This window comes from Pyrgilauda ruficollis, unplaced genomic scaffold, assembly GCF_017590135.1.
Source record: "Pyrgilauda ruficollis isolate IOZ18807 unplaced genomic scaffold, ASM1759013v1 scaffold16, whole genome shotgun sequence".
NCBI classification, from domain to species: Eukaryota; Metazoa; Chordata; class Aves; order Passeriformes; family Passeridae; genus Pyrgilauda; species Pyrgilauda ruficollis.
This window is the reverse complement of record NW_024514764.1, coordinates 13,874,768-13,897,681: the sequence shown is the minus strand read 5'-3', so window position 1 is coordinate 13,897,681 and position 22,914 is coordinate 13,874,768. Positions and strand designations below refer to the sequence as shown.

Genomic DNA, 22,914 nt, shown 5'->3' with positions numbered 1-22,914 from the left:
GGGGGGGGGTGCCGCACACAAAAACCCGCCCGGCCCACGGAGCCGAATTCCTGCAGGATGAGAAAACAGCCGGAGCTTGCGGTCCCCTCGGACGGGGCGGCCGGCGGGAGGTACGCGGAGCCCACGTTGAGGGCGGCCGGGACCCGGCTGGCCCGGGGGTCCCTCACCCGCACCGCATCTCTGGGCACCCACCGGCACCACAGCCGAGGGTGGCCGGGAGCAGGACACCGGCACGGATCCATCGCTGCTTTCCAGCCCGCATCCCACGAGCGCCGTGCTGCTGGCACAGGACAGTGTCTCGCCTGGCGGGGTGGGTGCCCACCCAGCCCCCCTGAAGGGACTCCCCCAGCCCCCTGGGGCTCCCAGCCCTTCCTCCCCGATGATTTACAGCCAGGATGTTTCCTGAGCCACACCAGACCCCGGCACATTGTGCTTGGGCTCAACCAGCACGTCCCGCACCAGCCCAGAGCTGGCAGGAGCCGGCCCCGGCTCCCAGGCCAGATCCCCCTAATCCCCGATGGAGACTGACCTGCAGCAGGAACATTTAATGGCATTTTGGGAGCATTAACTCTTCCGGCTCTGGTGAGAACCACCATCCTGAGGGGGGTTTGCAGCCCCTGTGAAACAGCAAACCCGAAGGCGTTTTGCCCCGGGGAGCAGCTCAGCACCTCCATTCTCCCCTCTTGGGGATCACGTAGTGGAGAGGACAAAAAATCCGATGGGAGCCCTTTCCTTTTTTTTGTTGTTGTTTTTATTTTTTGGAGCGGGGGTGATCTGTGGCTCCTTGGGGAAGCCCTTTTGCCCCAGTCCAGGTCGGGGGACCCTCAACACCCCCATGCTGGTGTGAGCAGGCTCTGCACAATGCTCTGGCACGGTGATGTCCAGCCAGTAGCACCAACACAGTGCTGTGACCGGCCACCCCTGCCCCTTCCCTGCCTGCCAGCACACGGCTGCACTGCTGTGGCTCTGGACTGCCCACGGTGATTCTGGGGCTCCCCAGGGCCCAAAACCCCAAAGCACAGCCAGGTCTGTCACCAACTGGCCATGACCATGCATGGAGGGCTGGAGCGTGTCCCATGGCTGTGCCCTGAATCCCATTCCTCAGCCAAGCAGGCACCCAAGGGTCCATCCAGCTGCATATGCTGAGGGAAGGTTACGCTGCCCTGCGACACTCATGGGGAGGCTGATGTTCTACAAACAGGGAATTGCATCAGGCTAGCTCAGCCAGGAGCTGCCAGGGCCTGTACCTTCCATGCCCTGGCGGCCTGAAAGCCCCAGACCGACCCAGCCGGCCCCAGGCACTCACTGCCTGGAGATCCCCGATCCACAAACCCACAAACTCCAGCTGGGAAGCAACGTGGCAGATGCATGGCACCTTGGTCCCCAGGGCTGCAGCCCAGAAGCATACGGCCACTTTGGGGTGTCCCAGGGTCCTTCCAAGGCGGTGGTGCAGGAGGGAAGGGCAAACAAGACCTGGAGCCCAACTTCTGCCCATACCCACGTCTGAGCTTGTGTGGTCACAGCATGATGCCAGTGCCAGGCTCTGGGTTGGTTCTTGCCCCACTGCCCCTTTCCACACCCAGAGGAGCAGTGCCAGAGGGTGGCAGGTGTCTCACACCGGAGCCTGAAGTGCCTCATGCCTGTGCTCTTAAGATCAGCAGCTGCAAGGACAAGCCAGGAACCTTCATCACAGTGGTGCAAGGCTGGATGGAGAAATGGCAGCTGCTGCATGCTAGAAAAGCAGCTCCCAACAACTGGAAATCCTCACCCACACCTTGGGACCCCCACCCAGCCTCTTTTAGTGCTTCTTCAGCTGAAGGTGAACGACAAAGCAACTCTTCCCACCCTGACCAAGCCCACAGAAATTCCACCATCTCAATAGTTCTCAGCTGTTCACCTCCATGTGTCCAGGCATCAACTGCACCCTAGAACAGGGATTTTTGGGTCACTTTCAAAGATCCCGGACATAGATGAGGGTTTTATAGTTCATCTTCTCTCTCCAAGACAAGGAATTGGCTCAGCACTGTGTCCTGGAGGAAAGGGTGCTGTGCCCTGCTCCCAGAACCTGCTGCACCCAGCAGGCTCCTGCCCCTCCAAGGCACCCATGGGCAGCTGCACCCTCATTTCCAAAAATCTTGCAAGTTGTATGAAGGTCACCACCTCTTCGAAGCCTGTGTGGGACAGTGGGACCAACCCAAGAAACCTCACATCAGAAAGATGAGTGCAGAGAAACACACTCAGTGACCAAAGACCTGAATCATCCCAGAGCAACCTGCTCCCTCCTTTCTTGGAGGAGCAGAGAGCCTTGAAGCTCTCGCAGCCTTCCCACCCCGCTCAGGCTGTGCAGTGTTTTCCTGCCCAGCTCTTCCCAGGCAGACAGCTGCGGCCCCGCAGCCCCCGCTGCTCCGCCGTAATGGGCTCCGGCTGTCCCGACCCCACCTGAAACCACACACAGCCTTTGTTTCGGCCCTGGGAGAGGGAACAGACACTTCCAGAACCCCCTGAAGAAAAAGAGGAAAAAAAAGGGCTGTGTGACTCTTCCCTGACCAGGCTTTCACCTTAGCTCCAGGGTTTTCCAGGCTGCAGACACGATCTCATTTCCCCTGCCCCCTCCCAGCCCCAGCAATTACTACTTAAGCTGTTAAAACAAGCGTGGCCAGTCTGGTACGAAGTGGAAAATCTGATCCTAGGGAAGTGAGAAGGCAGGGGAAAAGGGAGGTCAAGGGGAGGTGGGCTGGGAGAAGGGGATCAGACAAGAAGTCTCCCTCCAGCCCAGGATCAAATGCCCCTTCTCTGGGGCTCCTGGTACCTCCAAAGGCCACTCTGGTGTGACACTGGTGCTCCGAGCTCCCTGCAGCATCCTCTCCCTTTCAGTCCCATTTGTCCCAGGACGGCTTTCAGCTTGCTCCAGTCTGGTCTGCCACAGCACTTGCTGCTCCCACAGGATCATCCAGATCCAAAGAAGGGATTTAGGGTTTGACTGTACTTGTCCTGCCCTGTGGAGCAGGGACTGGGCACAATTCCTGGTGAACTGTTGGAGAGCGTGGCTTCCTCCAGCCACCTACAGGACCAGCCCTGTTAGAGATGAGTTTGTGTTTTCTTAGGGCTCCATTACCCCACATCAGTGATTCTGTGAGAATCAAGAACAGATTTATCCTCTGCATCTACAGAGCAGGAATCATGGCTCCCCAGAAAATAATTCAAGTTATTTTGTGGATGACCTAGAAATGGGAATATACACCTGTAACACAAACAGTCCCAAATCCCAGGCATGGGCAAAAACACCAGCTTTTTCCCTTTCACCCCTTCTGAGCCCACACAAAAACGGATACAACTTCTCCTCTTTTCAATTGGTAGTTCAAAACAAACAAAAAGACTTTAATTTATACAAAACAAAACCATGTAGAATCAGTTAAACAACACTGACTGTACAAAGGAATAAAAAAATAAAAGGATAGTCCAAAAAAAACCCAACTCAGGAATGGTACAAGTGTTGGAGAGCAGCTACAGACTAGTGTTGACACCAGATGCAAGAATCTTTTCCTTTTAAATTAAAAAATAAAAAAAGTTTGTTGCTGGGCAATCACTCCAGGGAAATCCTCCATCCCCACTCCAGACAGGATCTGTGAGACTTTACAGGGTGACAAAATCTAAACCAACCACAGGGAAACAGCATGGGGAGGTGGCACATGTGGCACAGCCAAACCAAAGCAGAGGTACAGTGAGTTTTGAGACATGCAGCAGCTTGGTGATTCCAGGAAGGATCCCTTTCTCCCTCTTCGTCCCACACACCGGCGCCGGGCCCGGGGTGATTCCTGCCCTTGGCGGTGCCGGTCACCTGTTGGCCGTATATCCCTGTGCTGCTGAGCCAGCGATTGTCTTCTGCTGCGTGTTAAGTGATGGGAAACAGGTGCCAGCCATCCAGACAGGTTCTCCAAATCCCCTGGCCTTCGTGCCACCAGGACAGCCCGGCTGCGGCTTTGCTCTTGAGCCAAAGCACCCCTTCAAAGGATTCCTCTCCCCCTCCACCTGCCTGGGGTTTAATTCTGTCCTCGCTCACTTGAGCTGGGTGATAAAGCACGAGAGAACCGAGCCAAGAGACCTGCCTGTGCTGTGCTCTGCAGGGAGGGGAGGGGGAAGCCTCCGGCACCCCCCAGGTCGGCTTGGGAGCAAGGGACGTGGTGTCCCCACAGGGGGATGCGTCCCTCCTGTCCCTGCTGCCTGGACACAGCGGGTCCGTCGGCCACTGCAGCGGCTTCATTCTGCCCATGCGGTGCCCCAGGCTGCCTGGAAAGGGGGAGCAGAGCAAGCGATCCCAGGAGGAGATGGCAGCACTGTACACTTCACTTGCTACCACGCTATCACAGTCTACACACCCTGGCCACCTATGAGAACCTGCCACCATAGCCCAGCCCCACTGCCAGGCTCCCTTAGCTTTTGGGATAAGGGCTGGGTGCTATTTCTCAGCTTGCAGGTGAATTTCCAGCACAGATCAGCTGTGGAACAAAGCCAGAGAGGCAGGTGCACTTGCTTGTCAGAAGATCCATCCCAAGCTATTGCCCCTCCAAGATCCAGGAGCCATGCCATGGAGCAAAGCAGTTTGCTCTTCCAATCTGGGATTGCTCCAAGAGCCAAGTGATTTTGCCACTGAGGGACCTGGAGATCGCCATTTCCTCACCCCAACCTTCCACCTTCCTAGTCCCTGCTCCTTCATGCTCCAGTGGGAAAAGCCACTTCTGTCCTTGCCCACTTTCATCCAGGAGGAGCCACAGCAGCGTGAGCTCAGGCAGCATCTTTGGGAAAGCAAAGCTGGAAGCAGCCAGGATCCAGGAGCTGTCACATGTGGTGCTGTCATGGATGGAGGGCACTAGAAGCAATGGATGAGACTTTGCAACAATAAGGGACAAAATTCAGCATTTTTCGTCTGCTTTAGGCACAATGCTTCCACCGCCTGCTCCCAAATCCCCAGTGAGAAAGCACAAAGTGAGCAAGGCCTCAGTCTGACCCCAGAGCTGCCTCTTCCTCCTGCCTGCCAAAACACTCCGACCCCCTAGGACCCTGGCCTCACTGCTCTGCTTCTCCATGCACTGCCATCCCACCCTGCCTTCAGCATTCACAGGTTCTAGTGAATGATAGGAATAGAGCAGCTTGGGGCATGTTCCACACCAATCGTCCTTTTTTTCTGCACATGTAGTATTTAAAAGCACCAGCATGAGTCCAGAGGTGAGGGAAAGTCTCTTAAAGCATTTATGTGTTTTCATTGGAAAATCCTCCACTTGTCCCCTTTGCTGACACTGGGAAAGTCAATCCAGTGCTTGTATTTACATGGCTGCATAAAATTTTCCCTGACTGCTTCTTAAAAAAACCCTTAAAAAACAAGAGATATTTATATATATGTATAATATTTACATAAATAAGTGAAGGCAGCGAACGGAGTGCTGCCTTCCCCTTTCCAATTGGCCAACTCTTGCCTTGTTTTCTGGTTTTTTTGGCAACAGAAGGTTAACATCCTGGTGAAAACTGTCATTAGTCCCCTGTCCCTTTTTGTCTACATCCAAGGATCACTACTGCACCAGCAATCTGTTCAGGAGGCCAAGAGTTAAAGTTGCAGCACAGACTCTCCTTGCCTACTCCCTTAAGCCTCTCAAATCTTCCATTAAATCCATTGCTCCATTGAGACTGGATGAGCTTTTTTTCCCCTTCCCCCCTCCCTAACCCGGCAGCTGCTGAATTTTCCACCCCAGGCCAAGAGGCAAAGCCCAAAGCATTCTTGGAGGGTCACTTGGCAGATCCTCTCCCCGCCAGCGCTGCGGGATCCAGCCGGCACCATGCTTCTTCCTATGCCAAGCCAAAACGTGAGCACATTCCTAACGCTTGTGCGTGCCATTGGAAAAGCAACCGTGGCCCATCTGAAAGGATCCAGTGGAAAAGGGTTCAGTGTGCAAACAGCTGTACATCGGCGGGTGGGCATGGATCCGACAGAAGCTCAGGGTGCCCGTCCTGCTAAGAGATCTTGCAGTTGTTGCGTGAGCAGTTCTGTGGGGGACTCTGGGGCGGCCGGATGGATTTGGATCTCTTCAAGCTGTTCCCTTTGCTGCTGCTCCCGCCCCCGCTGCTGGCCAGGGAATAGGAGCGGCCGTGCATCATCACGGCATTCATCCCGTTGGCCATGGAGAAGGATTTCAGGTGGCTCTTGATGGTGACAGGCAAGGGAAGCTTGTCAATGAGGTGCACCGGGGTGCAGGACACGATGGCTCGGCAGCACAGGTCCTGTAAGCTGAACACTGCGGGGAGAAAGCACCACACAGTCAAGGGCCAGGAGATCTCCTGGGCTGTTCCTCCCCCACAACTATTCCTTACACTACACAGCTCCAGCTCCTCAGGGAGATATGTCAATAATGATTGCACAGGAGCTGGGAGGAGGGAGCAGGATATTTAGGACAGAAACTTGGGAAATCAAGGTGAGCTTTGCTGTTGGATGTTTGTGCTTTGCCAGACACCAGCTTTGGTGTGAACACAGGGTTAGGCACTGCCAGCCCTATTCTGCTCAGCACCGGGGCTGGCAGAGCCTGGCTCACGTTCCTGACAGACATTTGGCTTCTCAGCCCATCCTCTGGCAACCAGGACATGCCTGGGAAAGAGGCAACAGGGTCAGCAAGTCCTGAAACAGGACAGTGTCAGCTGGGATTTGCTCAGGGGGCAGCTCTCTGCAGAACCCCCAGGCCACAGAGACCCCAACAAGCCAGAACACTCAGAACACCACTCTGCCCGTTCCAGTTTCCCAGCATCCTCCCAGCTCAGCCTGCACCATGTGAGCCTGCCTTGGGAAGTCCCTCTCCTTGCCGGGGAATTCCCAGCCAGGGGCCACACGAGGGCACTCGTTATCCTCCTGCCTGCCAAAGCCACGCTGCCATTTCCGAGCAGGCAGATCCCCACTCCCTGCTAGGGAGCCCCCGTTCGTGGAATCACAGAACCATTTCGGTTAGAGAGGCCTTCTAAGACCATCGAGTCCAACCATTCCCCCAGCACTGCCAATGCCTCCACTAAACCATGTCCCCAAGTGCCACATCTGCATTTTTATTGAACACTTCCAGGGATGGTGACTCCACTGCTGCCCTGGCACTGTTTAAGTGCCTGACCACCCTTTTTGTGAGGAAATTTCCCATAATGTTTAATCTAAACCTCCTCTGGCACAATTTGAGGCTGTTTCTTTTTGCCCTTTCCCTTCCCAAGCAGGCAGTCTGCAGCCACAAATCCTCTGGAAAAGATTCAGGAAAGGTCTGTGCATTCAGCCCAGTCCCTGCCCACCATCCCTCTGTGACCTGCAGACCACGGCACAGCAGCCAGGTTGGGGATAGGAGCCCCGGCAGAAAATCTGGTGACTGGGGCTGGCAAACAGGATTTTCTCACCCCAGTGAGCAGGGGTTGAAGGTCCATATGAGAGCAGGTCACTCCAGGAACACAGATCTGCTGCTGCTCAGACTGCAGTGGGACACACTGCCTCCAGCCAGGAATAATGTGGGAAGTGAGATTATTCTGCTTCAAATTCAACAGGCTGAGACATAACATGGAATCTGCTTGTGGTTTCCCTCCCTGTGGCATACATGCCTGGATATATGGAATAATCCAGCCCACTGCTACATGCTGACAGCAGGGATGAGATTTAGTCCCTTTCAGCTCTTTGGGCACACTCTGCTTCCCTCCAAAATGAAGAAGACAGGCTCAGGCAAGGGCAAGGAGTGAGGTGCTTACACTTGGATTTGTCCTACACAGCTGTTTGATTGAAGTACTTTCAATGTGGGAGCTTACTTGCCCTCAGCCTCATTCAGACTAAGTGGAAAGGCAGAGGATGTCCCAGAGCACTTCAGGTCCCAGACATGCTGAACTGCCCTCTGGAGCTGCCCATCCCCACGCCAGCACGGGCAGCTCCTGGCTCAGCTTCAGCTTGTGTGGCCCGAGGCATTTCTCCACGTCTGGTGGATGCAGCTCCCACAGTTCCGCAGCTCCCACAGTTCCACACCTCCCACCTGGGCAGCCACAGCCCCAGGGCTCCACGTGATCCCAAACTTTCCCCCCTGGAGCACCCTCCTGCCCACTGACCTCGGTTGGGCCTCCAGATCTTCTCCATGCCGTGCCGCATGAGGACGATGCGGGACAGCTCCGTGAAGGACTCGATGACGTTGAAGTTGCACAGGGGGCTCACCTCGAAGAAGGTCATACAGTTCTTCTCGGCGTAGGCGCGCGCCTGCTCCGTCGGCACCTGCCGCTTGAAGGCCAGGTGCAGCCTGTTTCCCACCAGGATCCGAGGGACACCTGGGGCGTGCTGCAACAAGGAAAGAAGTGAAGCAATCATGGCTACACCCAGCATTCTGCTGAGCTGCAACAGCAGTAAGGGAAAAGAAGTAGATGCTGCTCTGTGGCCAAGGGACTGCCCAGCAGCACCTCTGTGTGGTGGGGACAACTAATTTGTCACCTCTCAGTCCATTAATTTCTGAGGGAACTTTCCTGTCTTTCTTGACCATTCCTGAGCCATTTCCTATTACTCCAGATGTACACAGAGTTCCACTTACGACTGCACTGCCATCATGTCCCCTCCACAGCAGAGCCATTCCTGTCCCCATGTCAGGTAACACCTTGGGCGATACCTCCCCATGTCTCTGCTACAGATCGCTGTGTATGTTCCTCCATTCACTTACCTCATCTATTTCCTTTATCCATCGGTCTATCCCATCAAAGGACCAGCGATTAGTGATGTCGTACACCAAGAGAATTCCCTGGTAGAAGACAACCAGAAGCAATCAGGAAGTTTCATAGTAGGCAACGTAAAAGGGGCAGGACACCCCTGACAGACCCCCACACGCAGAAACCAAGAAGCAAAGGGACAGAACATTGCTCCAGCTGCACTGTGTGCTGATAGGGCAAAAATTGAGACAACAGGGCTGTGCTAATGCAGTCCCAGGTCATTAGGGAACGTTTTACTCCTGTTTTGGCTCTGGTATCCATCCACCAAATAATTTCCAAAGTTGCAGTCTCTACACAGGAGGAGGAACTGCCTTGGTGGCTCTGTCTGGAGGAGCAAAACACACCTTTCTCCTGTCACAACTCTTGATACAAACTTGCTGAGGCACAAATACACCTTCTTCTCTATCCCCTTACACAGAACAGCTGAAGTCGGTGGTGAGGTGGCAGCAGGACAGGAAGGAATTTTCAAGCACACCCCTCTACTCCAGAACCTGTGTGACTGTGAGCCCTTTGCTGACACAGAAGAAGATGAATAATGCTGATAAGCACCACAGTATCTCCACAGACTGAGCTCTCAGGACTAGGATCCATCCAGACTTCACTGAAGGTGTTTCTCATTGTCACTGCCACACTGGCAGAGGACGCTTTCTTCAGGCCAGAGGTACCTACAGTATCCTCAGGTTGACATCCACTGTCCCTGAACACCACCCACATCCATGACTTGCTTCCCAGTCACCTCCTCAGGTGGGTGCAGCACACGGTGCCGGCAGCAGCACAGGCATGACTCAAGGCAGGAAAGACAAGGAGCAGCTCTGAAGAGTCTCCACCTCACCCCAAGCCAGGCTGGCAGGACCCAGGAGCATGGCCAGACTGTTGGCCACCACTCAGGTCCACAGCATCTCCCAGCAAATGAGCTTTTCTTGAATCTGAGTATTTCTGAGGACAGACACAAGGAAAGTAGTCTGTGCCTGGCCCTTCAGGCACATGAGTCAGGAGCTGCCTCTCTTGGTACCAGTTGGGCACAGACAGCATTTATAGAATTGTCCTCAGCAGAGCCTCTCTGCAACCCTCCCATTATTTTTCTGACTTCCTGTCACTCTTCTTTGCAATAAAGGACATTCCAAGTGACAACAGGCACTCCAAGCTGACTTGGCAAAATCTCAGTACAAGATGCCTGGAATGGGAACTAGGGAGGAGGAGATGATGCTGTGCTGAGAGAGGAGGAACCCAGCTGGGAAGGCAGCGCTGGATGAAAGGGAACGCAGCAGCAGCAGGACTAAGGGCAAACCAAACCAGCACCAGATCCTGCAGAATCAGCCTTCCCTGAATCAGGGGTATCCTCCAGGAACAGCCATCCCTTACAGCAAAGCCCCAGCATTAGCAGAGATCTTAAACTGGCAAAGGAAGGTCTCAGCTTTCAGCCCAGTCCTCTCTATGAGAGGCCTGGATTGAGCACAGGGAAGGAGAGAGCTCAGACACTCCCAGCATCTGCCCTGGTACGAGTCAGGGACCATGGAGCACTCTCATGTACCAGTGGAGCTGCTCCTTTGCCCACTGAAATGGAAGGTGTGCTACACAGATGGGAAACACAAGCTGCCCAGTCCTCCCAAACCCCAGCTTTACAGTTTTGCTGCTCCCAGCCCCTGTGGTGAACTGAGAGGAGCCTGTGCAGAAGCTCTGTGTATGATATACCTCAAATTTACAATAAAAAATCATTAACATGAAATGTGGAGCACACAGGAATGACAAACTGGCATCTGGGCCACAAAGGCACCTGAATCCTCATAACAAAGTCACATCTGCAGCTGGCACTAGCACTGCTCCCCCCTCATGGAACAGTAGCTGTTCCTGGAATGCACTGGGTGTGCCTCGACCTTGTCTGCCTCCCTCTCAGCTCTTCTGGAATGAGCAGCTCTCAAAGCCTGACCAATTCTATAATTTTATAACAATTCCGATTCTTCCTTGTAGAACAATTCTGATTACTGAGCTGTACCCCCAGCCTCACTGCCCACTGCTTCTATGCCAGGCAGTCACTCTTCAGGTGAAGTTTGTTTTTTCTGTCCTCGCTGGTCCTCCAGCATCTCCACATCTGCATTTGTACCCCCACAGAAAGGCTCAAATGCACAAAAATAGAAGGGCAGAGGGCACAAAAGGCAAGCCAGATGGGTTGGCTTCATGTTTGACAGTCCAACACAAAGAGAAAGCCCCTCAAAGTCTGGGTTCGATGCTGTTCTGTAGGATCTGAAGGTGAGTTTACATAATGGCAGAAGCATCTGTGGGATGGGGGAAACATCTTCAGTTTCCTTGAAGGAAAGTCTGGAGCTCCTACTTAGTTTGTAATTTTGTGTAGTTTCATTTTTAGGACAGTCTAAAAACTTCATAATCAAAAGAAATTGAGGTTGTTTTTGTTTTGGAGGAGAAAAGGATCAGTTTCTCCTAATAAAGAGAGGAAAAATAAGTAGGAAGTAATGATTTTCCATAATTAAAAAATCCCAAAACACAAATCCCAAAAAAACAAAGATACTGCTTCTAAAGGACCCAATCTGGAATACCTACTAGCAGGATACATCATATTTTAATTGCATATTAAAAAAAAAAAAGAAGACTCTGAGTTTTACTTTTTCCTCTATTTGTTTTGATTTCTAGCTTCCAAGGCTGTGTGAGAATTAATGAGAGTCAGTAAATAACGAAGCAAAGGGTTTGATGAGCCCCTTCCAACACAAATGGCCAGCAAGATAAATAAAGTCTACTTGCTTCTTTTCTGGATTGACAAGTTCCTTCAGCCAAGAAAAACAGACCCAAGACCTAGTTTGTGACGATTATTTCTGCCAGGAATATGCCTCAGGAGGAGACAGTTTTTAAGCTTGCTGGCAGTCTCTGCCTGGATCTTCTTTGAATAGGAATAAGGATAAAACTTCAGCAAAAACACACACCCCTAATGTTCTCAGCAGGGCAGAAGGTCAAGACCATGATTTCTAAATGCAAAACATGACCCTTTGTCTGCCAGCTGAGCCTCCAGGCCACACCATGGCTCCAGCACACACGTTTAGATTGTCCAGGAAAGCTTCTCAAAGGTCAGAAGACACGAAGGCCAAGTTGCCCTTGCCTTGCTCCATCCCCGGTTGTCCTGCCCAGCTGGGTATGGAGCCCAGCTGTGCTGCAGCTCAGCAGGGGCAGGAAGAAGGCTGCTCAACCCCTGGCCAGCTCCTGGTGCTTCAGATAACCTCACACTGCTTCCCAGTAGCACTGGCATGCTGCAGACGCCAGGTTTCCAGAGCACGCATCCCAAATCCATTTTGTCATTGCCATTTCTGCCCCAGAGAGAACAGCACTCAGCCGTGCACAAGGAGGGGGCTGGCTCCATCTCTGCAGATAGTTCCAAGTAAGATCTGTCAGGCTTTTTAAGAGTCTCCTTTAGAATAACATGCACAGAATTTTAATTTCCTCAACTCAACAAATGAACAGTTTCCCATTTGCAGCCTAATTTGTTCTCTAAGTGCTTAGATGGCTGTCAACACCCTATTGTCTTCACAGCTTTCAATTTTCAGTTTCACAAAGCCCTTTTGTACCATTATGTGCCCCAGGTTCCCACAGTACAGAGTGAAAAGCTCCACATTCAGCTTCTCAGACCAAGGAGACCTGGACCCCTCACAACCCTCCAAGAGCCTTCCTTCTTTTCCTCCTCAGTCTGCCTACAGCTTCTGTGTAGGTAGAAGCTAACTGGACTCATCCCCAGATCCATCTGGGGTCTTTAGAAGCTGACTGGACTCATCCCCAGATCCATCTGAGGTCTTTTCACAGTTGGATTTTCAGAGTTCATTCCCACTCTGGTTTTGTTCCACACTACTGGGAATGGCACAACTCTCAGCAGCCAGTGACAGAAATTTCCACATGAGTGCTTCCCATAGTGAACAAGGAACACAGAGAGACCACCAGTTATTGTATCCAGCAGCACATGTGGACACTTACTCTGCCAAAACCCAAATTTGCTTCCAACAGGAGCTTGCACAAAGATCTGTCCATGTAACTGAGGTGGTGGTGGGGAAATATCATCTCTGCCTGCTTGCAGCAGGTTTGGACTAGGTTTATAAGCAAAAAGCTTTTAAAGGTAAGAGAAAATCAACTTGCACACTCTCAGTGCAAAGCAGGCTTGTCTAAAAAGGCTTCCCAGGTGCTTTAGGGGCTTTCTGCACACAAGAAGCTGCTAGGAACACTTGCACAACTGCCAAGGACCTCAGCCCAATGCAGGCAGGTGATGGGGTGGCCAGGAAAGTGTCACTTACTGATATTCTCCACTGATGGAAAAAAGCTGTTGCTGAAGAAGGCTGAAGAGCCCCTCAGAGTGAATTTTCTGTCCCACAGGATGAAATAAACCTTAAACAGAAGGTCCAGTGCTGACAGGAACCAGAACACTCTGTCTCCTGCCTGCTCTTTCACATCTCCATTTGATGGTGGCTTTCCAGCTGGCACCTCGGACATTGGCTCATGGGCAGTGACATCCTGCTGCCAAACCTCTTCCCAACAGTGGGGGGTATTTATCACTGAGCTTTTGATAAGTATTTTACAGGCAGGGCAGGCTCCTCCAGCAGCTGGACAATCCTGTCCAAATGACCCATGGCAGGTGAGGTATTTGTAGTAACCAAAAAAAGCCACAAGGGAGGGCTTAATCTACACCCGAGTCTGCTGAACTGCCAAAAATCCACCACCTTTCTGCATACTAAGAAGCCCTGAAGAGGATAAACAGCAGCTCCTCAAACCACCTGCCTAAGCAGAACTCAACAATATTCATCTTTTCTTTAGGGCTGCAGCTTTGCTGCAAGATGGGAGCATTTTATCACACTGTCTGGGAAGAGTTTGGCAAGCCACATTTTCAGAAACAGTTTAAATCGCTGGCATATGAGGACATCAGGAAGGATCCTAACACTGCTTCTTCCTGGCTAGACCAGGAAGCACCACCACAGCTCTTTCTCCCCTCTGTGATCACTCTTGGAACAGTTTGCATTTGCTCACAGCAGCCAGAACAGTCACAGCTGCTCAAACAGCCGAGATCAGCGAGCCAGCTCTGCTGGAATGACTGAGACCTAGAAGCCAAGCAGAAAAGGAACAGGAGTCCAAGAACAAAAAAGATTTCTGCAGCACCTTTAAGCACACTAAATACTTTCCACTGTACCCCATGCTGTGACAATTAACATAAAATCCTTCTGCAACACAGCAAGCTCCAGACTGCCTGAGTTGGCTTTGCAGGGTGCAACACTACTTGGTTTCCATCTCTGCCTCCTCCCCGGCCCTGCAGTCACCATGACTGACTGCACACTCCCCCTGCCCCATCAGTGCCTGGAGGCCAGTGCTATCCCAGACACAAATGCTCCTCTTTTGCCTCAAAAGGGGACCCTGAAGTGATGTGCTCAGGACCTGCTGGCCCATCAGATCCTAAGAGAGAAGGCAATGAAGTGGAAACTCAACACCTAGGCAAGCAAGAGAAAAGAAGAGGGGCCCTAGGCACACCAGCACCACAAGCTGGAGCCCAAGAGCTCCTTGTGTCCCTGACGAGATCAGATCTGCTAATGCAGGGCAGGGAGAAAGGCAAGAGACCTGTGATCCTCATAGCAAACCGTGAGGCAATCATTCTGGAAGAAGAGGCTGGTTCTTGCTCAAAGCCAGCTCATCAGGGGCAGCAAGGATGTTTTACTGCAGATAATTTCAAGAGGAAGAAGTTCCTGCTGAATGTGAAAGTCACATGGCTCGGGACCCAGGCCAGTGGTGTGGAGGTGAAACTGGGGAAGGTATCAACATACTCAAGTCCTTTCCCTGGGGAGGGACCAACCAGAAGTTCAGCCTGAGCACTGCACCAGGCTGTGCCATGAGGGAAAAAAGAACTCCCAAGAAGGTCTGCTTGCTGTCCAGAGACTGTTTTTCCGTGTTGCAACCTCTCCAGGGTCTGCTTCAGAAAATTCAATTTTATCACTACACTTGAGAAACAATAGTGTGTGGGAAAGTCAGGCATGCTTCCCTGGCTTAGAGGTACTTTTCATAACAAGTATTCTCTTAAGCACTGGCTATTCAGACCTGGGTAAGGGCTGCCAGGTTGCTGAGCCAGCCTCCTGCTCTCACAGCCAACCTTTACGAGTCCTCTCTGGAACCTCACTCTTCAAGCTCCCCTTGAGCTCTTTAGTCCTCTACTCAGTGAGAACCTTCCACAAATTCTCAGCATGAATGTGCTCAAGGCCAGTTTACACCAATCTGTTCTTGTACAAATATCACACTGAACTTCAAACAGAGCTTTTCCCATGCCGGCACCTCTTTTCTCTGCTGGATTTGTTCTTCCTGAGCTGTTGGCTTTTAGTTTCAATAAGCTGTTTCTCCTGCCTCCGAGGGGATTTGTGTCAGCCTTCCTACAGCAGAAGTCTTGAAGTTTGATGATTCCAAGACAGTAGAAAGGAAAGCAAACAACAGCGATTAAGAAGCCACTACAGCACACAGCCCTGAATACATCCTGGAGACCACACCTGGAGTACTACACCCAGCTCTGGGGCCTCCAGCATGAGAGGGATGTTGACATCTTGTAACAGTTCAGAGGAGCCCATGAAGATGCTCCAAGGGCAGCAGCCCCTCTGCTCTGGAGCCAGGCAGGGAGAGCTGGGGGTGCTTACCTGGAGAAGAGAAGGCTCCAGGGACACCTCAGAGCCCCTTCCAGAGCCTAAAGGGGCTCCAAAAGAACTGCAAAAGAACTTTGATAAGGGCATAAAATGACAGGACACAGGGAATGGCTTCCCACTCCCAGCGGGCAGGGTTAGATGGGATACTGGGAAGGAATTGTTCTCTGGCAGGATGGGCAGGCCCTGGCACAGGGTGCCCAGAGCAGCTGTGGCTGCCCCTGGATCCCTGGCAGTGACCATGGCCAGGCTGGGCAGGGCTTGGAACAGCCTGGGACAGTGGGAGGTGTCCCTGCCATGGCAGGAGGTGGAGTGGGATGGGCTTTAAGGTCCCTTCCAACCCAAACGATTCCGTAATTCTAAATCAGAGAACTCAGAAGCATCTCTGTGTTTCTCTGCCAAGACCACATAGGTTATGCTGTATTTTTGCTCAGGCCATGCCAGAAGTCAGTTTCTGCATACTGAAAATAACTGGAGGTGTTGGAAGTCCATCCTTGCAGTCACACAGGCATTTGTTATTCAAAACAAACAGTCCTCTTGCTTTGGTTAACCACTCAGAGTATAAATTTAGATACTTTCTTCTTCCACTGCAAGTTGTGGTGAGTTAGAGACACGGTATCTGGATTCCTGTTAATACAGGAATAACACTGGAACATCACATGGGAGCCAACCACTTGTTGCTGAAAACAATGTGAGTTTTACTCCAAGCCACCTGGAGATGTACAAGGACTCCAGTCATTTTCAAGAGGCACCTTCCCTGTGCTCATCTCCTGGGCACTTTCAGAGGGCCTGGAGAGACTTCCCTTGGGAATTACCTCTCCTCATCCAAGGCAGCCTTGCTCCTTAGGGCTGGTTATCTGCTTTTAAGCATTGACTGTTTGGGCAACCAGGATTAAGGCATCACAACAGCACTTTGGAAAAGGTATTTGTTGCACAAGCAGAGGGCAGTCTTGAGGCAAAGGTGTGAGCTACACCTCACTGTGCAAGTGAGCTCCATTCCCCAGCGTTCAGCAGTGAATTGCTCTCTACAACTTCCTGAAAGGAGGTGGGAGTCAGGTGGTGATTGGTCTCTTCTCCCAGGTAACAAGTGACATGGTGAGAAGAAGCAACCTCAAGTTGTGCTAGGGGAAGTTTAGATTGCATTTTGGGGTAATTTCTTCACTGAAACGGTAGTCAGGCATTGGCACAGGCTGTCCAGTGCACTGGTGGAGTCACCATCCCTGGAGATGTTAAAAAAATCCACGTAGAATGTCGTGCTGAGAGACATGGTTTAGCTGGGGCCTTGGCAGTGCTGAGTTCCTGGTTTGACTCGAGGATCTCAGAGGGCTTTTTCAACCTTAGTGATTCCACGATTCTATAAAGCATCCCCATTAGAGGTCCCCCTGCCTGGCTGAAGTTCACTGTCTCAGACTCACTCCTTGGGAGGGGTAGCCAGTGAGATGGATGAGGCAAACCTTGCTGAGGTTGAGGTAAGAGCTCCTCCAGCAATACTGATAAATACAGCTGAAGAAGGTCAAGAGCTTCACTTTGTGGAAGGAAGAGAAAATCAATCCCTTTCAAGCCTGTGGGCAGCCAGGTACATGACACCTTGTGGCACCCAAATGTAGTGTCCAGGGAGAAGAGGCTGCAGGAATCACATGGAGGTGCTGCACCAGTGCCTTACAGCTCCATGCAGGGTCCAGACAGATGTGTGTCTCTCTCCCCATCCAACTGGAGTGTTCTCATCACTGCTCATTTCAGCTTTGCCCTGTGCCCCAGTTTGCTCTGTGGCAGCAGCAGGTACAAGGTTTGGCATATGGGCTCAGGCTCTGAGGGTGCAGCCCTGCCAAGACACAGCACTTGCTCTGAGGAGCTCCCAAGTCACACCAAGGGGAGTAACCACTGTGCACAGTGGCTGCACACACGGCTAAAAGCTCCCAGGTGACATTCCTGGACACAGTAGTTGCTGCTTTTCATTCCCAGTTTGATCTGAGCATCTGACACAGCCAGGTCTTAGAAAGAGCCTGACCAAAGCTGAGTTCTGTGGTCACCAGAAAACCACAGTGACCAGTTCTGTTCATTTCTAACTGGTGAGGGAAGCAACATAGCCTCAAGCCCACAGGTTCCTTGAGGAGGTTGTGGATTCCTGATCCCTTGAAGTGCTCAAGGCCAGGCTGGATGGGGCTTGGAGCACACTGGTCTAGTGGAGGGTGTCCCTGCAGATGGGAGGGGGTTGGAATGACATGAGCCTTAAGGTCCCTTCCAATACAAACTGTGATTACGTGATTGGGGTTCCAGATTTTTCTGAAAAGTAGTAAAGGCTGAAAGAAAATGAAACGTAGAGGCTGAAAGAAATGAAATGCAAAAGCTGAAAGAAACTCAGACACGGGACTGAACGTGTGAACGGGAGATCCTGCACTCTCCCACTGCAGAACTCCAACTCTCCTACCCTTGCACTTTTCTGCAAGCACCAGGAAATTGGCCTCTACTTCAAAGGAGCTGCCTCAAAGCGTCCAGACCACCAGAGATGTGCACTAACACGAATAAACAGGACACGGGGAGATCTCAACAGCACACTCCAGGTGAGGTGCTCCTATGTCTACAGCACAAGTGAATTTGCAGGAAGTCAGAGAAGGAGAACAACATGGGTTTTGCCAGTTAGCAAAGCAAAGGTCTACAGATACAAGGAGCAAAAAGCCAAGAGTGGTAAGAGCTTGAGTAGAAGTACAACATTTCCCAAAGGCTGGCAACCTCCCAGGATACTGGCCCGCTCAGGAGGCTGATACACAGCTTCTGACTCCTAGTGTCTAACAGAGGAGGAATTTTCTCCAAAGCTTCCAACTTGAAAACAATAAGGAAAATGAAGTAACTCATTTAACTTAGGTAAACTTTATCCTGGAGGGACCCTGCCATGTTACTAAAAGGACAACAGCAGGACTGTCAGAAAGCACTATTAAACAGCAATTTTCCAGACGACCACAAGATTTTTGTGCTGTTGAGAATCTTGATGCTATTCTGGAGCGAGGCCCAAAGGAGAAACTCAAAATGTAACACTGTGCCTCATGTTTTGAGGAACACACATACTTTACGTTCCAATTGAGCTGCTCTAGTTTCAAGTCTGCCTCAAACATGCAAGTAGGAGCCACCCCTATTTTTGGAACTGACTCGAAAGCAACACAGACTGGAAGAACTCCACTGGGAAAGCCAGTGCCATATTTAAACAAATTTTAAAAACCTCAGAAAGTAGGAGCTCCCACATTAAAGCTGAGGCAGATCTAGAGCGAGAATTGCCTCATTCTCTCTAACGACCTCTCAGCCCTCCTCTAGAAATTGAGACTGAACATTGTCTGCACAGACCTTTTCTGTAGGAGTTTAGCAAACTCTGCCATTCACTCCCTTCTCTCCCACCACTTCATAAGAACAGAATCCCAGGCAACACGACAACATTGAGTGACTCTTATCATCTACAGAGATCCTTTTGGTGATCAGTGCATTCCTTTCAGAGCTCTCTACCATGGCAGGAAAGACTTACACAGCCTAAAGTTAAAGCAAATATTAAAGCAACGTTAAAGCAAAGCCCTGAGAGCAGCACTTACCTGGGCTCCCCTGGAGTAGGATCTGAAAATAGTGCAAAATCTTCCTTGCCCTGAGGTGTCCCTAAAACACAGAAAAGTTACAGCTATGACATGTGGAGACCTGACTCCCATACTGCACATCTCCTACTGGCCATAAAGAAATAAAATAGAAATCAGGGTTGATCTTGTCAGATCTTTAGGATGTGCATGGTACCCAAAGTTGTCTGCATGGTGGATTCTTCCGGGGAAGAACCGGTGGGTACACCTCTACCTTTGGGTACAGGTTGTCACTGTCATCGTGCTTCCCATGGAGAAGATACAAGCCCAAACCTTGGGCTGCAGCACTACCACATGATGTGTGAGGGTATAAGTCATTTTACTCCTCTGGGTAAAGAATTTTCTGCCTAGTTCCCTTCAGTCCACAGGAGTTCAAAGTCAGAGTGAGTCTGCAGAGGTCTCCCAGCCATGGAGAACAGCAAACTTAAGTATGACCACTCACAGGAGGAGAAATTGCCTTGCACTAGGCTTCACCTGTTTTTCCAGTACATTTTAACGAAAATAAAGGGACTTCTCTTTATACCCAGATCCCTGACAGACCTGGGCTATATACCCTACAGAAAGGTGAGGATCAGGAGTAGGGTACAGTGTTTCTAGACCACTGTGACAATAAGGGGCTTTTCAGTCACTAGAGTTTGTCCTGTATGGATAAGGTGCAACTAAGTTTGACAACACTGCCAGCACCTCTCAATGCCCTTCTGGAACAAGACACCAGAGTTCAGCACTCTGATTTAACCAGGATATACTGAAATGTGTCAGGCTAATCAGAGACACATTATGGTGTTTCTCAAATCTATTCCCTGGGCCAGGATAAAAGACACTTTAATGATCACTGAGAAGGCTGAGGAATCCCTCAGCCCCAGATTTGCAGCTCTAGGAAAAACATACTGACCTCATGCGCAGGACAGTAATTTTTTCAGATCTAAAGCTTTGTAGGATCCTGAACATCAATCTAACAGCCTGCGCTTACCTGTCCTTCTCCCTCGACAATCAAATACTGGGTAAGTAATGGTAAAAGATCACACTAAGGCATCATCAATCAGTGTTATCAGATTTTCAGTTTCTGTGCTGTTCTCCAGCTCAAGAATTACATTCTAGAAAGATGGTTTCAAGAGGGAAGCACTAAGTTACTACACACTTGGGACTGAAATGTTAAAATAGGTATCTTACAAGAGAGACAAGAAAGCAAGTGGCACATAAAAACATGGAGGCTAGAAGAGATAAATTAGCTGCTTCTGTTCTTTTTTGTAAGAAAAATGAGGACATTCAGCTTCAAAGTGCAAGGGTGTAATTAAACCACCAAACTACACAATGCTAGAGTCAGTCACTGAGGCTTAGAACATGGACTTCATTCCTATTTAACAATTCACACATGTTACAAATATTCCTGTTACTGGACCCAAGCATTTGTAAGGGGTATTTAATTCCATGTTTTAGGACTTGTGTCATTCCCTAATTCCTGGATCTGTGTAAAAACCAGGGTAGGGACAGACTACCTTTCCTGTCCTTCCCTTCCTCCTTCATCTCCACAGACTGCTGTGTCAGCTCCTCAGTAAGTTAGACAAAGCCCAGCCAGAAGGACTCCAGCTGTCCCTCTGGTGCTGACAGATAAGACAGGGGTTACTCCTCCCATGCAGTGTTCTCCCATCTCTGTCCCAGGGTCTGGTCACTCCAGTCAGTCCTGCTCTCCAGGGGTTCACCCTACCCTGATGTGGCGATGTCTGTTCACTGCTCGTTTCAATTTTCTACTCAAGGCATTGAGAAATATCCAGCTGCTGAGGCACCAAGTGTTTCACCTGTTTTTTTCTTCTACTTTCCTTCTCTTGTTTCTATTTCTCATCCTGGCATATCAGGAAAATCCAGTATTGCTTCCAAAAAATACTAGTCCCTCAGTGATCAAAAGCAGTATGGGAACATAGAATGATGTTATAGTTTGGTTGGAAGGGATGTTATACACCAACCAGTTCCACCCCTGCCATGGCAGGGGGCCTTCTCTGAACCTCTTCTAACATATCCATGTGCTTCTTGTGCCAGGAGTTCTGGATAACAGAACTACAGGTGGGGTCTCAAGTGCACAGTAACAGTGAAACTGGTCAGTTATGACAGACAATGACTGAATTCAGACTATTCCAGAAAAGAGCAGCATGGTGTTTGTGCTGCTTGACTGACAGAAAAGAATCTTGTTTGCCAGAGTAACTTTCTGGCAAGAATAGCCAGGAAGTCCCACCACACCCCCAGGGATAGTCCACACTCTCCACAGCCCGGCACAACAACCCCCCAGCCCCGTGTCCCTGCTCACCTGGCCTGAGCTCCCAGGGTTTGGGTTAGAAAGGCTCAGAAACACTCACCAGAGTTCCAGCTTGACCCTTCTGCCGTCCAACAGGATAGTAGTGGTCTTGTAGTCAATTCCTGAAAGAAAAGCAATGAAAAGCTGAGCAAACCCTGAGAACATCTTCAGAGATGCACAAGAACCTTGCTCTGCCCACATGGAGCTCTCATTTCATGTTTCCTAAAGGGATGTTTTCTCCTCCTTGCTCTGCTGCCTCTTTGAGGAGAGCTACAGAGACCTGACAGGAACAGACTTCCGCTCCATGGCAAAGACTGCCTGTGGAGCTCTACCCCTCCTGCCTGAAAACACAGTTAACCCCTACATTGCTTCTGACTTCTTCATTGTGGTTTTAAACCTCTCAGAACTTGAGCTGTAGGAGAAGTTGGATGGGGCTTACAGAAACCTAGGGAGGTGTCCTTGACCATGGCACAGGGGATGGAACAAGGTGAGCTTTAGGGTTCCTTCTAACCCAAGTCACTCCACGATTCAGTGATTTGTAGCATTATCCCATATGGCAGTGATAAATTACACTTGTGGGGGGTGAACAGGCAGAAACAATTTAGATACATCTCTGCTACATCAGCCTGCAGTCCCAGCATTTCTCAAACACCACTCCCTGCAGCCACAGGGCATTTTAGGAGAGGTCACAGGAAGGCTGTTGAAAGCTTTGTCCCTTCTTCTGAGCAGCTCTGGGGTGTGGATAACAGGGGCCAGGTAAAGGCAGGACACACTCCCCCCTAGTGAAGGGCTGAGAGGCAGCACAGACATCTGCTTTTGCTTTTCATTGAGCCACAGCACTGGAGCAGCAGAAACCCCCCAAACCACAACACCCAGCTGTGCTGGCATGCAACTCATACAAGGGGTGTCCACTACCTTCAGATACGTAAGAAATTTGTTAAAACTGGGAGCCTGTCTCACAGTCAGACTGAAAAGTTTGAAAAGAAACAACTCCCCTTGCAAGCAACAGGCCCAAAGCACAGGGAACACAGCATTCCCTGCAGCCCCAGGCACAGCGCAAGAGGCACAACTGCACCTCCCACCTCCTTCCAAAAGCCAAGGGGCACCAGGTGCCCAGGAAAAGCAGCTTCTCAGCAAGCTCTTGTTAATGAGCTTCAAGTGTAGTCAAGTTGCATAAACAAAGCACAGAGCACCATTACTGCACACCCACTGAAGCATCAACTAATTTACAACCTTTTAATAAAGCAGTGTCACTTCAGTCTAATTACATCAACTTTAGTTTTTCTTCTTGCCAACAGATATCAAACTTTGAATCTCTATTAAAACCCCACGCTGTTGTGTTATGACCTGCATTTCCCTTTTCCTGCAAGGAGAACACTGCCCTGACAACCAAACAGACAAGTCTGTCAATAAAGCAAATGGATTTTTCTGAGTCATCCACAGGAGTTCCCTGTTAGTGAAAAACAAATTAGATTTCAGCCTTCATAGGGTGCTATAAAAAGCAATAAAGATAATTATCTTAAATTCCAACTATTTCCAGTGCTGTATCACAGAAAATAGGCAGTTTACATTTTATCTTCCTCCAGAGACAAGTGAATGATCTGTATTTATTTCCAGGCAG

General features: G+C 50.5%; 1 protein-coding gene across 2 annotated transcripts in view; it reads right to left on the bottom strand.

Moving 5' to 3' along the window:
* Window positions 1-3,361: 3,361 nt before the first annotated feature.
* Window positions 3,362-22,914, bottom strand: part of RAB40C (RAB40C, member RAS oncogene family) — a 36,774-nt gene continuing 17,221 nt past the window's right edge. For both annotated transcript variants that reach the window (XM_041462534.1, XM_041462533.1), the window contains 5 exons: window positions 21,355-21,415; window positions 18,971-19,031; window positions 8,697-8,774; window positions 8,101-8,323; window positions 3,362-6,284 (listed from right to left, as the gene is read on the bottom strand). In XM_041462534.1, coding sequence (XP_041318468.1) covers window positions 6,004-6,284; window positions 8,101-8,323; window positions 8,697-8,774; window positions 18,971-19,031; window positions 21,355-21,415 — 704 coding nt within the window. In that variant the 3' untranslated portion in view covers window positions 3,362-6,003. The remainder of the gene's footprint in view (window positions 6,285-8,100; window positions 8,324-8,696; window positions 8,775-18,970; window positions 19,032-21,354; window positions 21,416-22,914) is intronic.